Source organism: Prionailurus bengalensis, chromosome A2 (assembly GCF_016509475.1).
Source record: "Prionailurus bengalensis isolate Pbe53 chromosome A2, Fcat_Pben_1.1_paternal_pri, whole genome shotgun sequence".
Classification (NCBI taxonomy): domain Eukaryota; kingdom Metazoa; phylum Chordata; class Mammalia; order Carnivora; family Felidae; genus Prionailurus; species Prionailurus bengalensis.
The window spans coordinates 26307543-26325356 of record NC_057348.1 but is presented as its reverse complement, the minus strand read 5'-3'; the positions used below and the strand labels follow the sequence as shown (position 1 = coordinate 26325356).

Here is a 17814-nt window from a genome sequence, read left to right as displayed (position 1 = left end):
AGAAGCCTGAGCCATCCTTGTGGGTCTGAAGCACTGTTCCAGCTGCCAGGGCCCAGCCCTGCCTCCAGTGGGTGGGGGATGCGTGGGCCCCTCTGACCTTTCCTCTCTCCTCTGTGTGGACTGGAGAAGCTGAGCAGGCTCAGCATCTCCTTCTTCCCCGGCAGGATCCTTGCCCCAGGCTCCATGCTGAAGACTGGGGCAGCTGCTAGGATCTGCCGGCCCCCCACTTTGCCACGAACACCAGCAACAAGAACAGGGCCAAAACCAGCAGCTCCCGCTAACTGAGCTACACTTGCACCGCTCAGGCTCCAGATCTCATACTAAGCATCATGTTAGGTGCCCAGTGATTCCTGTTTGACAAATGACAGGGACTCAGGGAGGTTCAGGCACTTGCCAGTCAGCGCTACAAACCAGCCTGTGTGGCTCTGGAGCCTCTCGACTGGCTGGGGGACCTCCTGCACAGACATCCTGCCTTGTGAAGAAAGAAGAGCTGAGCCGACCAGTGACCATGCTGGCATTCCTGCCTGAGCCCAATGCCCTGCAAAAGTCCCCACTCCAGCAGGCCCTTTGCAGTCCAGAGAGGGGAGGAGGTGGTGGGTGAGGGCTGCCTGCTACAGCGCCCTCTATGGGCCATCCCTGGTATAGCATCCTTGTGCCGGGCAGTGCTTTTTCCAGAGCCCTAGATGCCACCCCAGCTGGGAACTATTTTGGTTTAATTATAGCTCCTAAGCCAGAGAAAGAATTATTGTTCTGCCTATCAATAAAACAAAGGCGCTGCTATCATGCAACCCCCAAACACACAAACCCAGCTGCTTCTGGAAGCTCCTGAGGCTCCTGTCCCAGGCGCAACCCCCCCGCCCCCAACTATCTGAACCTTATTTCTGAACTGTAGAGCCAAGAAGCCTCTCATGCAGCAGCTGCAGAGTGAGGCTGTGCGGGGAAGGAAGGGGTGTTGATCAACAAGGGGACGGCATTTCCAGGAAGTAGCTGCAAGGCAATGATAAGGAAAGATATTTTTGAAGTAAAGATGAAAAGACCTGGCTGTAGTGAAGCCCCACCGATTTTAACAAGTTGCTCGGTTCCTGAGAAAGATCCGTGAATCCTGGCTGTGAGGGCTCGGAAAGACAGGGGAGCTGAAGTAGGAAAAGGCAACTAAGGAATCGCAGGGCAAGAGCTACCTGGAACAACCTATCGGGCAGGCTCCTTCATTAATCCCATTTTACAGGAAGGAAGTGGAGATTCGGTGAGGTCAAATCTCTTGCGCCAAGTCACATGGCTGGGGAATTGCAGGGCTGGGATGTAAACACAAGATCTGCCCAGCCCGGACCTAAGGCACTTGCCTGAGAGAAGTCAGGAGAAAGAAAATCCACATGCAGGAGTCCCTCTGTCCACTGCCTCCAGCTAGAACCCATACGTACTCCAAATGTCTCGGGCATAGCAATCCTCCCCCCCAACCCCGCAGATGCACGACTGAGTTCTTGTGAATTCAGTGCATGTTTACTGCAGCGCTACTCCATCGTGAAGGTGGGCGAGGGGTCCGGGGAGGGAAGGGGGCTCTTCCGATCCCCCTTGCGCACCCTGGGGATGCTGGAGCCTTTCAGGCTGCTCTCCCAATCCGAGTGTCTAGAACTCCCTGGTCTAACTCTTGACCTCTCAACTCCTCTGCAACAGAAAGTCCCACCCCAAATTCATCACATTCCCCTGCTCCAAAACCTGCAGAATGGGCCATTTCAAGCTCACGCCAAGAGATACAGCAAGCCTACCCATAAAAACACAGAGAGTTTGCTTTTTTCTGAAGGTCAGGATGCCAGGCCCTCTAGCAGCCAAGCATAGATACCTTTTCATTCCATGCACACTACAGCTGTGTAATCTTGGGATGGATATTTGGGAAAAGGCTTGGGAGCAGGAGGGCTAGAAAAACAAGACGCCCTCCCCTTGACAAGAGCAATATTTACACAGGGTTCAAAACAGGCCTGCTCTGTACCTCTCCCTCCTGGCTGGGAGTTTCCCTGCAAGACGGGCCCCTTCTCTCAGTGGCATCCAGCGCTTGCAAAGCACAGCCTGAAACCCAAGCTCCCGAGAAGGCATGCGAACAGCCAAGAGGAAGCAGGAGAGGCCCGAGCGCAGCAGGTGTGACCCAGCAGGAGGGTGAGGTGGCTGCTGGCAGCTGCAGGAGACCTCAGTGGCTGCTGTGGGACCTGGACCAAGGCATGCATGGTTCCAAAGGCCAGGAGGACCCCACATGGTCTTTAATGGTGTGTGGTTTGCCGGGGACCAAACGCCTGCACTACTGCCCAGGAACCGTTCCAGGGCAGCTGGGAGAACAGGGGTCCTGGTTTAGGATACCCCACAAATTGGGGCACAGGTGCAGTCACTGCCTCTGAGCGAGCCAGCCACTGAGAGAGGCAGCAAAGCACCAGGGTTAAGGGCATAGGCTTTGAGTCATGGACCTGGACTGATTCCTGGTCCTGTGCTCTTTCAGCTAAGTAAGCTTAGGGAGTGACTCAACGTTTCTGAGCCTCACTTTCCTCATCTGTAAAATGGAATGGCCTAGGGTGAAGTGTTACCATGCCTCCTATAAGGGGCAAGCTGCTGGCCCAGAGTTCAGTGTGGAGGCAGACTGGATGGGCCTGGGGAGTCCAGAAGCACTTACACCACCCCTGTGGGTAGTTCTGTCGAGGCTACTGCTTTGACCAGAGTTCTGGGGTGGCATGCCAGCCCGTCAGTTACTCCTGCACCTGGGCAGGGCCCCTAGGCCACTTAAGACACTGGCTCCCTAGGGCTGGATGCCAGGGAACTACAGCCACTCATCCCATCGCCCAGTGGGAGGCAGGTCTGCTCTAACCCCCTCACGGCATTGGGGGAGACTTGATCAAAATGCATACACATGAGGGACTCGAGCCTGGGACTGGGCTGCCTTCCAAAGGCCCAAAGTAATACCCAGTGCAGGGGTGCCTGGGTGGCTCTAGTCGGTTAAGCGTCCAACTTCGGCTCAGGTCATGATCTCATGGTTTTTTAATTCAAACGCTGCATCAGGCTCTCTGCTGTCAGCACAGAGCCCGCTCCAAATGCTCTGTCCCCACCTCTGTCTGCCCCTCCCCTGTTCACGCACTCTCTCTCAAAAATAAAAACATGAAGAAAAAAAAAAAAGTAACACCCAGTGCAAACTGTGTCCCAGTGAGTCTGTGTCTACGGACATGTCCTGCAGAGAAGTGTGACTGGATAAGCTCCCCATGCTGGCACTCCATACCAGTGACCCACCCAATGCCCACCTGTAGGTTCATGGTATGAACACTAACTGCAACCATTACAAGGCGGGTAGATCTGTGTTTTGACACAGAAAGTTCTTTAAGATGTCAAGCGAAGGACACCCGGGTGGCTCAGTCAGTTAAGCATCCGATTTCAGCTCAAGTCATGATCTCACTGTATGTGAGTTCGAGCCCCACATCAGGCCCTGTGCTGACAGCTCGGAGCCTGGAGCCTGCTTCGGATTCTGTGTCTCCCTCTCTCTCTGCCCCTCCCCCACTCGCACTGTCTCTCTCAAAGATAAATAAACATTAAAAAACAAAAGATGTCAGGTGAAAAAAGTTGTACAATATGTGCAACAAGATTCTTTCTGTAAAATAGAAGCAAAACGATATGCTACCTTCTTAACAAATGAACCAGCTAAGCAACCAAGCGACCAAGCATGAGGACGTCAGAAGGTCCTCCCCGGAACTGCCAGGGGTGTTTCCTTTTGTTCTATATGGAGGGAGGGAGAAGCAAGGAGACGGAGCCAGTCTCGTTTCTGTATGTCTTAGCTGCCTGTCTCTTCCACAGTCAAACGTGTTCCGTCCATGGCAAAGACTAAAAACAAATGGTAACAAGCCCAAAGAGCTCTAGAGCTCTGCCACCATCTTTTCTCCTTCTCTGTTAGGACCGAAAATTCAAAGGAGGAGGCAATGACAGGTCCTACTGTCGATTCAAGGTTGTTTCTGGGAGCCCAGGGACTGTGTGATGGAACCAATGGTAGGAGACCTCCCAGGAGGCCCATTACACGCACTGAGTTCTGTGCAGGCAAAGAAACCCTCAAAAGGAAAAGATGGGGTGCTGCAATCCATCATGATCAGTGTCCCGGCCCTGAAGTCAAGGCATGAGGCCAAGGAAGACAGGCAAAGCATAGCAAACAGTAACGAGGTTGATAACGCGGTCATCAAGGCCTTGCTCTGGACTTATTGTGGGCCAAACCACACGTCCCAAAACAACCCTGGAGAGCAAGGGCCCCAAGTGCACATTACTGCAGCTTCCCTGAGGAGAGTGTGGAGAAGGCTTCCCGAAGCTTGATGAGCACCCGCTGGCTCAGAGACGAGAGGCGGAGGTAGTATGTTACCTGTGGTGCCCCCCTCGAGCCCCGCGCCATAGGCGGACACCAGGGCAGGGTTCCCCGCCTGTCCAGGCTCCCCGACGCGCACTTTGAAGGGGCTTCCAACCACGTGGCTCCCGTTGAACTTGACATCGATCGTGTGGATGCCATTCTCGTGGGGGATGAAGCGAACGGCATACTTATCTAGGAGAGCGAGCAAAGCACAGGGTAAAGCCAAGGACGCAGACACTACCACGCGAGGTGAGGACAATGGAGGGAAGGCCAGCCTGAGATGGTGAATTTTAAACCATAAGACAACAGCTCTACTGGAAGCCTGGCACCCAGTATGTTGCATTTCAAAACCAGATGGGGGCCTATTTCTGCGTCCCTTGTCAACCCTTTGGGAAATGCATCCAAATCTCCAATTCTAGGTTTCATCCTCTCTGGTGTCTGTCTCAGGAGATTGCTTTATGAAAAGCTCACTTCTCACAGAGTTGCTCTACTTGGCCGTTTGAAGGGGAAAAAAGTTGGTTCCAACTGGCATTAATGCTTCTGAATTAAGCTCTAAGCTAGCAGGTGCCCCCCGCCAGGGCAACAGCCAGGTTTTTCACTGTGTGTTTGGGTCACGGCATGTGGCAAAATAATCTGTCAACTGAAATGGACACGGAGAATATCCATCCGCCGTGTACCACCTGAACACCCCTTCCTCCATGAAGCCCTCCCACCTGGGAGGCAGACCTGTTCTCCCCCCAACTCTCCAGATGTCTACCTTCACTGTACATGTGGCAGGGCACACAGCAAATGCCCAATAAAGGCAGTGATCACAGGGTTCCTCCTCAAGCTTCGGGGCCCACATTCACTGTCACTTCCTCTGAGAAGCCCTCTGGGCCTCACCAACAGAAACTATTTTTCTCTCCTGCCCTGATCATTTTTGCCATTTGGTTCTTGGTTCTCCTGTGGCATTGGTGACCACCTGGGGTCCTCTCCAGGGCACTGCAGGCTTCTGGCCAGGTCCCCAGTCCACTCTGAGCCCCTCTTCGAGGGCAGGCATCATGCCTTACTGTCTTGCCAAGTCTCTCACACTTAATACATGTTCCCTGGCAAAACGGCTAGTTAACATTGATTATGTCAGAGAATTCCGTACATCAAGGGAGCAGGCAGGAAAATCTTATGCTATTAAGCATACTAGAGACGCAGATTCTTTGAAATTTAAATTTAGGGATGAACCTCAATGCACTTTTCCCTCGGAGTAAAGTGAGATCAAATGGTACTTACTCATGTCATAAGGTCAATAACGTAAAAAAATCTGTAAGATTTTGTTAAAATATGAGAAAAAAATCACAATTGAATGTAATGTGAAAGGAATCTGAAAAACAACCGAAAATAAAGCAGTATTTGTTTAGAAAAAAGAAATGGAAGGCTAGATCCCAAAGCATCTCCCTGTCCCTGGCAAATGTTTATACCCTGATTTGTAAACAAGGCCTGGCAACAACAACAGAAGGGAATCTGAAGGCTGGCTGGCCTCTGTGAGGCTCATTAGTCCTCTGCTGGGGAGCACGTTTGTAGAAATGTGCCTAGGGGAGGTGCAGATGCCGGGACCTGCACGCCCTACCTCTGGCTTACCTGGCTCGAGCTCAGACACATGACACTCCTCCACGGCTCCTGACGGGCTGTGCACCTTTGCATCAATCTTGCCTTTCGCCCCATTCAACCTTATAGCAAAGGAGGCTGGCTGGTTAACTTTTAATCCCGATTCCTGAGAATTTAATACATTAAACAGGTTACGGCCTTTGGTGTTTGGCCTTTGGTGGCATACACTGACCCGACCCGGACTCCAGGGGACAGTTCTCATGCAAATAGGCCCAGAAGGTTTATCCTTATAACATGTGATGACAGAAGAGCAGGTGGCTTGTTGCACGCTTCTAGTTTTAAATAGAAGACAGTAGAGACACTCAGTGGGGTGGTCTAGCGCCTTGATTCGTGCTGGAAGAAACAGTTACTTGATTCGGAGTCTCAGTCATCCGGTTAACAAAACTATATAGTTTCTGCATCCCAAACAAGACCTGGACAACCAGAAAACCCAGTGTCTTCCAGGTCAAAAAGGAAGTCCCATCCCCCCCGCCCTACCTTTTTAAAGTTTATTTTCACAGAGAGAGGAGAGCTCACGAGCGAGCTTGTGAACATGCACACACAAGTGGGGGAGGGGCAGAGAAAGAGGGAGAGAGAAAGAATTCCAAGCAGGCCCCACACAACCCACGCAGAGCCTCAACTCATGAAAGGTGAGATCATGACCTGAGCCAAAATAGACACTTAAGTGATGCCCCAAGGGCCCCCTTTTAAGAGGAGCCTGGCAGCTGACAAAACCATGTAGTCACCACCATGAACAAAGTTTTATATCATTGCTCTTTTTTATCTCAAGGGTAGGAATGGAGACAACGTTTAACAAACTTGTAAAGGACTATATATGGTTAAGAATCAGCAGGACCTAGGTGACTACCACTTCCTGGCTATGTAAGTTGTTTAACCCTTGAGTCTTGGTTTCCTCATCTGTAAAATGGGCACAATAACCAAATATATACCAGAGAGCTACTGTGAGGATGAAATAAAGTTATGCATTTGAAGCACTCAGCACAGGGCCCGACCTGTACACAGAAAGACTAAAAAATCGTTAAATATTAATAAGCATTTAGAAGTTGTCTGTACCCCGCTGAAAACACAATAGGGAAAAGGATAGCTTTCACTCTTCACTGGGTAAGTTTTACCCTCCACGCTCTGGGAGGAAGGGATTAGAGATCTAGATGATTAAGATACAGATACATATTTTTAAAGTAGGCTCCACGCCCAGTGCAGAGCCCTGTGTGAGGCTTGAACTCACTACCTTGAGATCAAGACCTGAGCTGAGATCAAGGATGCTCAACCGACTGAGCCACCCAGGTGTCCCATATGCTTAAGATATTTTAAGATTGGCCAGTCCTGAACTGCAAAATTTTATAAGTTAGCAGTTTTGATATAAACTTGATTGGACAGCCACTCCTCACTGTGTGATTGAAGAACTTGGGGGGGGTCTTGTTAAAATAGATTCTGATCCAGTGGGTCTGGGGGTCTGAGGACAGCCTGAGAGTCTAGGATTCTTTTTTTTTTTTTTTTTTTTTTTGAGAGAGAGAGAGAGAGAGAGAGAGAGAAAGAGAACAAGAGGCAGGGAGGAGCAAAGAGAGAGGGAGAGAGAGAATCCCATGCAGGCTTCTCGCTTTTAGCACAGAGCCCAACTTGGGACTTGAGCTCATGAACCATGAGATCGTGACCTGAGCAGAAATCAAGAGTTGGACACTTAACTGACTGAGTTACCCAGGTGCCCCCAGGGCAGTTTTCAAAACTTAGACTGCTAAATGGTACCATTTGTCTTTCCTTTTTTCATAAATGTCTTTTTTTTTTTTAAGTTTATTTATTTTGAGAGAGCGAGAGAGGAAGAGAGAGGATCCCAAGCAGGTTCCTTGCTATTAGCACAGAGCCCAATGCAGGGCTTGAACTCACAAACTGAGATCATGACCTGAGCTGAAATCAAGAGTCAGACACTTGATGGACTGAGCCACCCAGGCACCTTGAGATTCTAGGATTTTAATAAATCTCCCAAGCGAGGGGCGTCTGGGTGGCTCAGTCAGTTGAGCGTCCGACTTTGGCTCAGGTCATGATCTCACGGTTTGTGGGTTTGAGCCCCGCATCGGGCTTTGTGCTGACAGCTCAGAGCCTGGAGTCTGCTTCAGATTCTGTGTCTCCTTCTCTCTCTGCCCCTCCCCTGCTCTCGCTCTGTCTCTCTGTGTCTCTCTCTCTCCCTCTCAAAAGTAAGTAAATATTAAAAAAAAAAATTAAAAATAAACCAACAGATAAATAAATAAATAAATTCCCAGGCAATACTGAGGCTGCTGACCCGGGACCACATCTCTGTAACGAGGCACTGAAATTGCACTGCCTAATTTGGTAGTCACTAGCCACATGTGACTATATATTTTTACATTTAAATCAGTTAAATTAAATAAAGTTAAAGATTTGGTTCCTCAGTTACACTAGCAACACTTCAAGTGCTCAATAGCCACATGTGGCCAGTGGCTACCACATTGCACAGGGGAGATGTGAGACATTTCCATTGTTGTAGAACATCCTATTACACTGTTCTGTGCCAGAGCTTACAGACTGGGGAGCGAGGACTGCACCCAAAATTAAGGAATCTTTGATCACCAGATTGCCCCCAGCCCATCAACCCTTCCTCCACAAAATGTCAGCCGACTCCAATTTTCTAAAAAGTCTTAAAAGCAGGAGAAAACAATACATGCCTCTCTTTTCCTAACCAGCACCAGATGTGGGCCTGCAGGCCTCGAGCAAATCTCCGATAAATAATTTACGTATCACTCAGCACCAAGTGACCCAGGAAAAACAGGACAAGCTGACACTCGTCCCTTCTACCGTAGCAGCTGGTTACAAACGCCTGACGGATACACTGCCTGCTGCACACTTACTCAAATATTTATGACCTAATTGTGTTGAGAGGACTCTACAGAAAAGTTTTCTGGAGAAGATTTCTCCAAACCAGGTTTTTGGAAACAGAACCATATACATTACCTGAACCCATTTGCCGCTAAATCCTCAAGAGAGAGATAAACACCTCAGAAGATCTGAAAGAAATCTTCGAGATGCATGAGGGCGGTTCTTTGCCCTCAACAAATGCTGGGTTTATCTCCCTCCATAGGTTTTAGTTAAGTCGGCCACAAAAGGAACTTCTGTTAAGAAGCCTTTAAATGAAACACAAGAAAAACATCTACACCACAGTGACCAGCTAGCACCCTTGGTATGCTCCAGATGAGGCCTCTTCAATCTGTGGACCGTGATTTTTGTTTGGGGGTCAGTCTGGGTTCCCTGATATTTCGAACAACTAGCAATTCCAATTCTCCTCAGGGTAAGGTCAGAATCTGAAATGTAAACCAAATGCACGGAACTAGATCCGATGACATCACCAACCTGAGTGTACAGGACTGGGTTTTCATTCAGTATTTTTAAGAACCGGGGGTAGCTGAAAGCTAGTTGGAAAGCCCCTTAACCAAAAATCAGATTTTGGGATTGTGGTGTTATTCCTCAACCAAATTGCTTACTCCTGATGCAGACACCTAGTTATTTTTCAAAGACCCAAAGGCATCTCTAGTGGTTCTTAGTTTGGTTGCCGGCTCTAATGCAACCTTGAATTCAAGAGCCTGTTTAAGACAGTAATCACAGGCCACCGTGCCAGGGTGGGGATTAAGGAGGCCACCGTTAAAACCACAGGTTCTGGAGCCATAGAGACCTCACTCTGCCTCATATTAGCTGGCTCCTGGTAGCCACAACCAATCTATACCTTGGTTTTTCCATCTTTAAAATGGGGTCAAGAGAAACCTACTGACCAGGCTGTTGCAAGGATTTAACAAGGTAATACTGATGAAGTTCTTACACAGTGCCTTGCACACTTATAAATAAATCACCGTAGTAAAATCAATCACAATTGACTTACTTGACAAAAAGGAAGCCAAAAATAGTAGGCAAAACATCAATGGACTGTTAGTCTTGTGTTTGTTCTGTTTGAAAGCCCTCCTTATCGCTTAACCAATTATTAACAGGCCTCCTTTGTTTCTCTTGAATAACTATTTAAAAAACAAACTTGTTCTCAAATGCTGAGGTGTTCGTTGACTGTGGCTCTGTGTTCACTTGCCCCAACTGTCTCCTGTCCTCAGTGTGGGGGCGGGGGCTGACTCTGCCATGGGAAATCTCCCCTATAAGTTGGCAGCATGTGCGGTCAAACCGGGATGGGCCCTTGACTGAGGGGATTGAAGCGGCCTCCGGAGTCCAGGGCTTCACTGGTCGGCCTGTGGCCAATGAGATGGATGCTTCCTTGCGTCTCACCTGAAGGCTCAGAACAGTGAGGCGGCGGGCGTCGTCGGACGGCGCGATGACTGGCACCAGGTAGGGACTTTCAGGGATGTGCTCATCGTTGAACTTGATGGATACCTCGTAGTTACCTGTGGGGACAGGACAGGCCCATCATTTCAGAGATTCTGCGAAGGTGGTTCCAGAGCAGTCTCTTGCTTCTTTGCTAGGACTGAAATGTCTTCCAAGAGATCCTACCCCCCCTCCGTGGCCATGGCTGGTGGGTTGAGGGCAGGTCACCTGGGTGAAGCCGAGCCAATAGGATTCTCTTAGTTGGGCAAGGGCAGAGATTCTTAACCTGGGTCCACAGGCTCTCTCCAATGGCCTGTGTATACAGCTCAGGAGACCCATGAAACTTGAATGGGGAAACAAAAATTTTATCTTTATTTTCACTAACTTCGAGCTAAAATGTAGCATTTCCTTTCTTTAGAAATGTCAACAAGAAACCACGGCACATTAGAAGCACTTGTGACTTTGTCACCAACAAAGATCACAGACATTTTTCATCACTTTACAGTTTTATATACAACTTGACATGTCATTTATACTTACCACTATTTTGAAATTGCGGTAGCTAATAGACCGTCACCAAATCCTACGATTTAATGTATTAATGAAGATAACCATCTGCTGCTGTGTTACACATTTCTTGAAGATTTTGATAACTACATTTTAGTATAATTGATTTCCTTTATAATCCAATGTATTTTATTCTATATGTTTTAAAACATTATCCTGAGAACAGTCCCCATAGGTTTTATGCCCAGAGGGATCCATGGCACACAAAAGGCCAAGAGCTGCCGCTCAAGGGAGTTCAGATGCTGAGGCCACTCTTTCAGAGAAGCCACAACAGCTAGTGGCCAAGGATGGGTGGAGAAGGCTGGTCCGTGGAAAGAATGACATGGTTGAATGAAAGCCGGAGGCAGAGAGGTCAACAGAGAAGGACAAGAGAACAAGAATTCCTGCCCCTTGGAGGTCTGACATGATTTCTAGGAGATGCTCCCATGCGCCCATACAGACAAATTCCTCTTTTCATTGAGCTAGCTTGACAGGCTTCTGCTCCTTACAATCTAACCATCCCCCTACAAGGAAAATGTCCTCAGCTGGTCCTTGGTTACATACCAGGCTCCTGGGCAATGTAAGACACACCGCACGATCCATTTTTATGGTCATCGAACGTAATCTCGGCCTTACTGGGGCCCTCAACGGCAATGGACAAGCCCCCAGCGCCTGCTTCCCGGGTCCAGATGCTGAACTCAGCTGAGATAAAGAAACACCTGGTTAGTGACTGAGCCCCAGATAGGCCCTCTTGCTCAAACAATGCTGGGTTACATTTGCTGCCTTTTTCTTTAACCCCAAGCAGGGCCCTAAGGGAAGGAATCACTGATGTTTCCCAAGCACCACCCATGAAAACATTAAGTTCATAAGAAACGAGACATCTTTGAACACACCAACTAAGGCAGAAAAAGATGAGAATGTTCCGTTTTTGTCCCTGTAGATCTTCCCGCCAGCAACCACCACTACAATAGGTTTTGTAGAATTCTAGTGTGTTCCACGGAATGTTAGTGTTGAAGGATGCTCTACAAAGAGCTTTGTCAGTCTGCTCCTCACTCCGACACCCACACACTCAGTCATGATATAGGCTCCAAGGAGTGCCCCCGTGAGAAACTTGTTTAGCTTTGGGTCAGCGAGCCATTCCCAAACATGTTTAGCCACAGAAGCCTTGTTTAAAAAAAAATTTTTTTAATGTTTATTTATTTTTGAGAGAGAGAGACAGATAGAGCTTGAGTGGGGGAGGAGCAGAGAGAGACACACACACAGAGTCCAAAGCAGGATCCAGGCTCTGAGCTGTCAGCACAGAGCCTGACGTGGGGCTCGAACCCACGAACTGTGAGATCATGACCTGAGCCGAAGTCGGATGCTTAACCAACTGAGCCACCCAGGCGCCCCTACAGAAGCCTTGTTTTAAAGAATGCCCCTTAACAACCATCGGAATCACATACACTGAGTCTTTCTCTGGAATAGGGTGAAGGGTGCGGGGTGCTGACACCATCAGGTCCCTTGTCTTCTACCCAAGTAAAAAGCCTGCCCGAATGCTCACCTGGGACACCTGCTTCTCCTCTCTCCAGGCCGGGGCCTCCCGCACGGACCTTGTGGGCGCCCCCCTCGCCGAGTGGCCCCACCGTGAACTGGAAAGGGCTGCCGGTCACATGCTGGCCGCGGTACTTGACGCTGACTGTGTGAACACCCATCTCCTGGGGCACAAACCGGACGCAGTGCGAGTTCTTCCCCATGGACACAATCTCTGCCTCAGTCACGCGGCCAGAGGGGCTGGTGACATGGGCCGACATGTCACTGCTGTCAATTTCTGAAAGGGGGCAGGAGTTTGGGGAGGTAGAGAGAGCAGGGTTAGGGTGAGGGACCAACACAGAGCAGGACATGCAGGACAGGCAGCAGAGGTTGGCAAGGCGGGTGCAGCCCAGGGGTGTGGGATGCTCAGGCTTTTTCCCATTCATCCGGGATACCTACCCTCCAGTCTCCCTCAAATCCTGGGAGGCTGTGGCCAGCATGGAGGCAGTAGGGCCCCTCTGGCCACCCAGTGCAGAGAACATTCTAGGGACAGTGACACTTTCTGCCCCACCAAGTACTTTTACAGTCTTCCTGGCTGGAGCTAATTCCACATGGCAGTTTCAAACCAGAGTCTGGGGCTGACAGTTACAGCATGTAAATAAAAACTACAATAGCTCAGATGTTTCTAAGCCAAATGTGGTATGTGGCCATCTAGCATGCTTATAGAGGCTCTTCTCCATAGGTGGGTAAGGGTAGAAAACTCCAGACGCATCACCCCGTACTTTCAAGAAGCTTTGGCATTTCTTTTAGGCAACAAGACAAAAATGCATTTAGAGAAAAAAGGTGAACACCTGTTGGTCACAACGGCAAAGGGAAACCATGCGTGAGCAAAGCTTTGAGCAAATCAAATACCAGAGGCCGTGCTTTCAGAAAGTGACGTCTCAGGTCACCAACATTGGGAAGCAGACCACGTCTGCTGCACCTGACACGTGCTCATGCCATGCCAGTGACTGTGCCTGCACTGACGTGGTGGAGACAGGTACACCACATGCTGGGTGACCAAGTAATGCCATCACCTAGAGCCACATGAAGCACGCTCGCCAGCCCTACACGATCTGGGCTGAGCAGCCATGACTTTGAGCCCTGAGGACAGAGAAAGGAAGGGGGGTTGAGGAGAGGGTCACCCCACATGGCCTGGGTCTGGAAGACATCTGGAAGTTGGTGAGCTGTCCTCTGACAACAGGGGACCATTTAGATAATGAGAGGAAGAGTGAGTCTCATCCAGAGTCATCTGGTACCAAGTAGCTGATCACAGCAAATAGGAACTGAGCCAGAGAGTCTTTAGATAGAGTAATCGACCACACTAGTTCCTCAGGAAACAAAGGGAACAAGCAGCTGATTTGCACAACGAGAAATGTAAAGCAAATGAAAACACAGTCCATGTCCCTAGTGACCCAAGAAATGAAGCTGGAAACTGGACCCCTTATTTTCCATCAGAATGACCAAAGTGGGAACCAAACACTGTGCCCAGTGCTGGTGGGGGAATGGATAAACGGGTACTGATCCTTTTTCTGGAGGGCAGTCTGCCAAGGTGTAGCAGTTTTTGAAACACATCAGACCAGTAGTCCCACGCTGGGACATCCATCCGACATGAAGGTAGCCTGAGCACACGGTGGAGAACGTTCGTTCCAGAGCGCCGATTGTTGGAACCCAGGGATGGAAAAGAGTGTACTTGGAATAGGACTATACGATGAAGGATGGTGCATCTGGACATGGAATGGAATCTCATGTACTCACTGAAAATATGGAAGTATCTTTTTTGACGTAGACTATGGTGTGTAACAAGGACACAAGTGTGATCTGAAACTGACCCCATGTGTTCATGAGGCTGGAGGTAATCAGGGTTCAGCTCCGGGCCTCAGATGTGAACCTCAACCTCCCCATCCCCCCAGTTGTTGGGGGATGAGGTGACACTTACTTTCCTCGTTTTTGAACATGTGAACTTTTCGCGATCACAAGGCATTAGCTCTTTCTAATAACTGATTCTGTGTGGACACTGCAGCAATGAGGCTTTCCCCATATTCTCATGTGACGACTGTGCCTCTGCCCAGGAAGAACCTGCCACCCGCCAATGACTGCTCAGAAGGCAAGGTAAGTAGACATGGGACAAGTTCGGAAAAAGGGGAAATGCAGTGTAGGAGAAATGGCCCCCTCTCCAGATCACACCATGAGCTTCATGAGTCTTCATGAAGACTCTATAGATATTCCGTGCCACAGGATCTGTCCAACAATATAGTGTGTGCCAGCCTCTGGGCAGAGGACCCTCAGAATCTGCACTCACAGTGACGTCTCTTTATAGAAGGAACCCCAGGCCACATTCAGACAGACTGAAGTGTCTGTTTACACAGTTCACGGCCAAAGGGCTGAATGTGGCCCACCCACCCAGTCTCCACTCTCATTTTAGGGATGGAAGGGAAGAACTAACTTTGGGAGGATGCCATAAGGCCTGACACTTCTGAAATACTTCCAAATATTGGCATCAGCAGGGTCAATTCTCTCACTGACCTGACTCTATTCGACAGAGAGTAAATTCAAATCTAAAAGCTTATTTATCTTCCCCCCATGTGACACAGTAAAGCTATTTTCATTCAGAAGAGCAAAAAGGTGGCAGGTAAGCAGATTTTTTTTCTCAGGTGGGGCTCTGTCAAAACAGTATTAAAAATATAAATAAATACAATACTTACTTACTTAAAAGCAGTCACCCATAGAGGACTTAGTACGTTCTAGGTCACACCCGGACGTGGTTTCTAGTGGCGCCTACCGCCCTGACCCCTAAACAACTCATACTCACCTGGGATTTTCAGGTTCAGGTCACAGATGCTTCCGACAGTGGCGACAGACGGGGCCCGACTGGTACGGGTGATGCTCTCCTTGACTCTTCCCTCTCCGCTGATCTTCACGGTAAACGGGCTCCCTGCAAGAACCAAGAAGACCCTTGTGAGCAGCCCAGATAGGCTGAGGCACAGCATTTATAGAAAACCTAGGTGTCGGACGGGGAGGGCAGAGGGGACCAGACTCACCAGGCACGTGCTCATCAGCAAACTTGGTGGAGACGATGTAAACCCCAGGCACAGTGGGGAAGTAGGAGACCTTGCATGTGCCATCTTCCAGGTCCTCTGTCTGGATGTCCACTTTGCTGGGGCCTTCCACAGCCAAGGATATGCCACCATAACCTGCAACACCGTGGCCCAGAGCTGATGGGACTGCAACTCACTGGGGGTAGGGGGGCTCCATGCATGCAGCAAGGACATCAGGCTCTGGAAATGCGAACCGCTATTTCCAGATGTCAGAAAGACAGTAACGTAGGCAGCCCCAGACAGAGGAGCAGGTTAAAAGCTCTGAGAAATCCTGTAGTGAAAAACCCTGCTGAGCGTGGCTTTGACCATAGAACTCTTTTCTCAATGATATCCATTTAATTTTTAAATTTTTTTTAGAGAGAGAGAGTGAGCAAGCAAGGGAGAGGGGTGGGTAGCAAGGAGAGAGGAAGCAAGAGAGAGAGAACTTAAACAGGCTCCATGTCCAGAGCCTGACATGGGGGCTCGAGCCCATGACCCTGGGATCATGACCTGAGCTGAAACTAAGCGTCTGACGCTCAACTGGCTCAGCCACCTGCAGCCTCTCAAGGGTATCTATTAATATCCCACAGAGCACCTGTCCCACAGAAGCCACTGGGAAAGCCACTCTGGCCACACGCCTCCAAGAACGGCATGTATTAATCACCGGCTGTAGGCCTGACCATTTGAATTTTTAAACTGCTCCCAAGGTGCCTCAGATGTCCAGCCAGGGAACCATTAAGACAGCAGATCTGAAGGTTAACAACCTGAAGAAACAACAAGGAGCATCAACTCACCAGGACCAGAAAGTCTCTAGCCTCTTCCGTGGGACTGTGACTTTGTCTAGAAGTCACCAATGTGACCATCACTCAAGAAGGCAGAAAATGAAGATACTGTCATGTGGCATAGTTTGGAGAGGGCCAACCAAATTCAAACCATTTTAAAGAGGGAACAGGAAGAGATTCCATATTTCCACGAAAGCATCCCTCAGCTGACACAATCTTGGCCAGCTGGACCAACCTCCTTTGCTTGGGCTGAGTCGAGGAGACCCTGGAAAAGCTGCAGAGAATGGCGGGAGTACACATAATGACAGAGATCTGTGAACTGTTTTGACTCTGGATTCAAATGCCAGAAGCAGATGGGCTGTTAACTCTTAGAAGCCTGTTTCTTCATCTAGAAAATGCATGGGACTTAAATGATAATGCACATATAAGGACCTACATACAGTTAGATGCTAAGAAAGAAAAGGAAGATGGTAGGATGGAAAAACGAAAAGAAGCAAAAAGATCATTCCTGTGAGCTCTGGGCCTTTTCCTGGGAGCATCCCCACATACCCGCATCCCTTGTGTCCACGATGAATTCAGACATTTCGAAAGTCCGGCCCTCTGACAGGCCACGGCCATAGACTTTGGCTCTGCGTGCATCACCGATCTCAGACTGGACCACCATGATGGACACGGGGCTGTTGGCCACGTGGCTGCCGTTCTTCTTGATGCTGACCAGGTGTTCACCCACCTCCCGGGGGATGAAGGAGATGCCTGTACCAGAGCAAAGCTTTGGGTTTGTAAGGTGGGAGAAGAGGATGAAGGAGAGGAGGGGAGAGGGAGACACACTCACAAGAAGGGAAGCAGGACTTCCCTCCTGACTCGCCAGCATCCAAGAGCGTGGTCGACATCGCCATGCAGAATCACACTCAGACTGTTATCACGTGTGACCCAGAAGGTTTATCACCTCATAGTCTAATGTGCTACCAGTTGCCCAGGACCGGACTGGGGAATGCCCATCTCCCACCCAGCTCCAGCCAGGAAGGTGGCCTGGGCTCACCGATGTGGTTGTTGGGCAGCCTCTTCAGGAGACAGGGCTCGTCACGGCCAGATGGGGCCTTAATGCTGGCCGTCAGGGTGCTGAGGTCGGTCTCGCTGATGTCAAGCAGGAAGTCGGCGGCAGAGCCCAGCTTTACCTGAGAGCACCGTCTGCTGTCATCTGGGAAACAGCCCCCCCAAATGCGGCTCTTGTTACATGTGGGTCTCCCCAGCTCTCTGGAGCCCTCATTCCACATGCCATTTACAGATGATCAGGTGAGAATTAATTACCCAAAGTTAATTGAAAAGACCTGTCTTGAACAATAAGCAGACCTAACCAACAATGAATGATTGCTAATTATGTCTGGTTAAAGGGAACCGGCAGGCACTGGAAATTTGAGTCTTCTCAGACCACTTTTTAAAGGAGTCTTTGCCAGTGGGAGGCACCTGTCACCTGTCTGCCATTGTCTCGGGCATTCCTCAGGTAAGCACTCATCATCTTCTACACAAGACTGCTGACTGCTTAATAGACAGGTCTAAA

General features: G+C 49.5%; 1 protein-coding gene across 7 annotated transcripts in view; it reads right to left on the bottom strand.

Annotated features, from left to right (window-relative positions):
• The window catches only part of FLNB (filamin B), a 147280-nt gene that overhangs the window by 5106 nt on the left and 124360 nt on the right, over window positions 1-17814 (bottom strand). For 6 of the 7 annotated variants that reach the window (XM_043587754.1, XM_043587755.1, XM_043587756.1 and 3 more), the window contains 9 exons: window positions 17296-17454; window positions 16806-17009; window positions 15439-15591; window positions 15210-15332; window positions 12390-12656; window positions 11411-11548; window positions 10265-10380; window positions 5966-6098; window positions 4370-4546 (listed from right to left, as the gene is read on the bottom strand). In XM_043587754.1, coding sequence (XP_043443689.1) covers window positions 4370-4546; window positions 5966-6098; window positions 10265-10380; window positions 11411-11548; window positions 12390-12656; window positions 15210-15332; window positions 15439-15591; window positions 16806-17009; window positions 17296-17454 — 1470 coding nt within the window. Of the gene's footprint in view, window positions 1-4369; window positions 4547-5965; window positions 6099-10264; window positions 10381-11410; window positions 11549-12389; window positions 12657-13434; window positions 13502-15209; window positions 15333-15438; window positions 15592-16805; window positions 17010-17295; window positions 17455-17814 lie in introns of those variants that run through there. The other variant, XM_043587760.1, reaches the window with a different exon arrangement.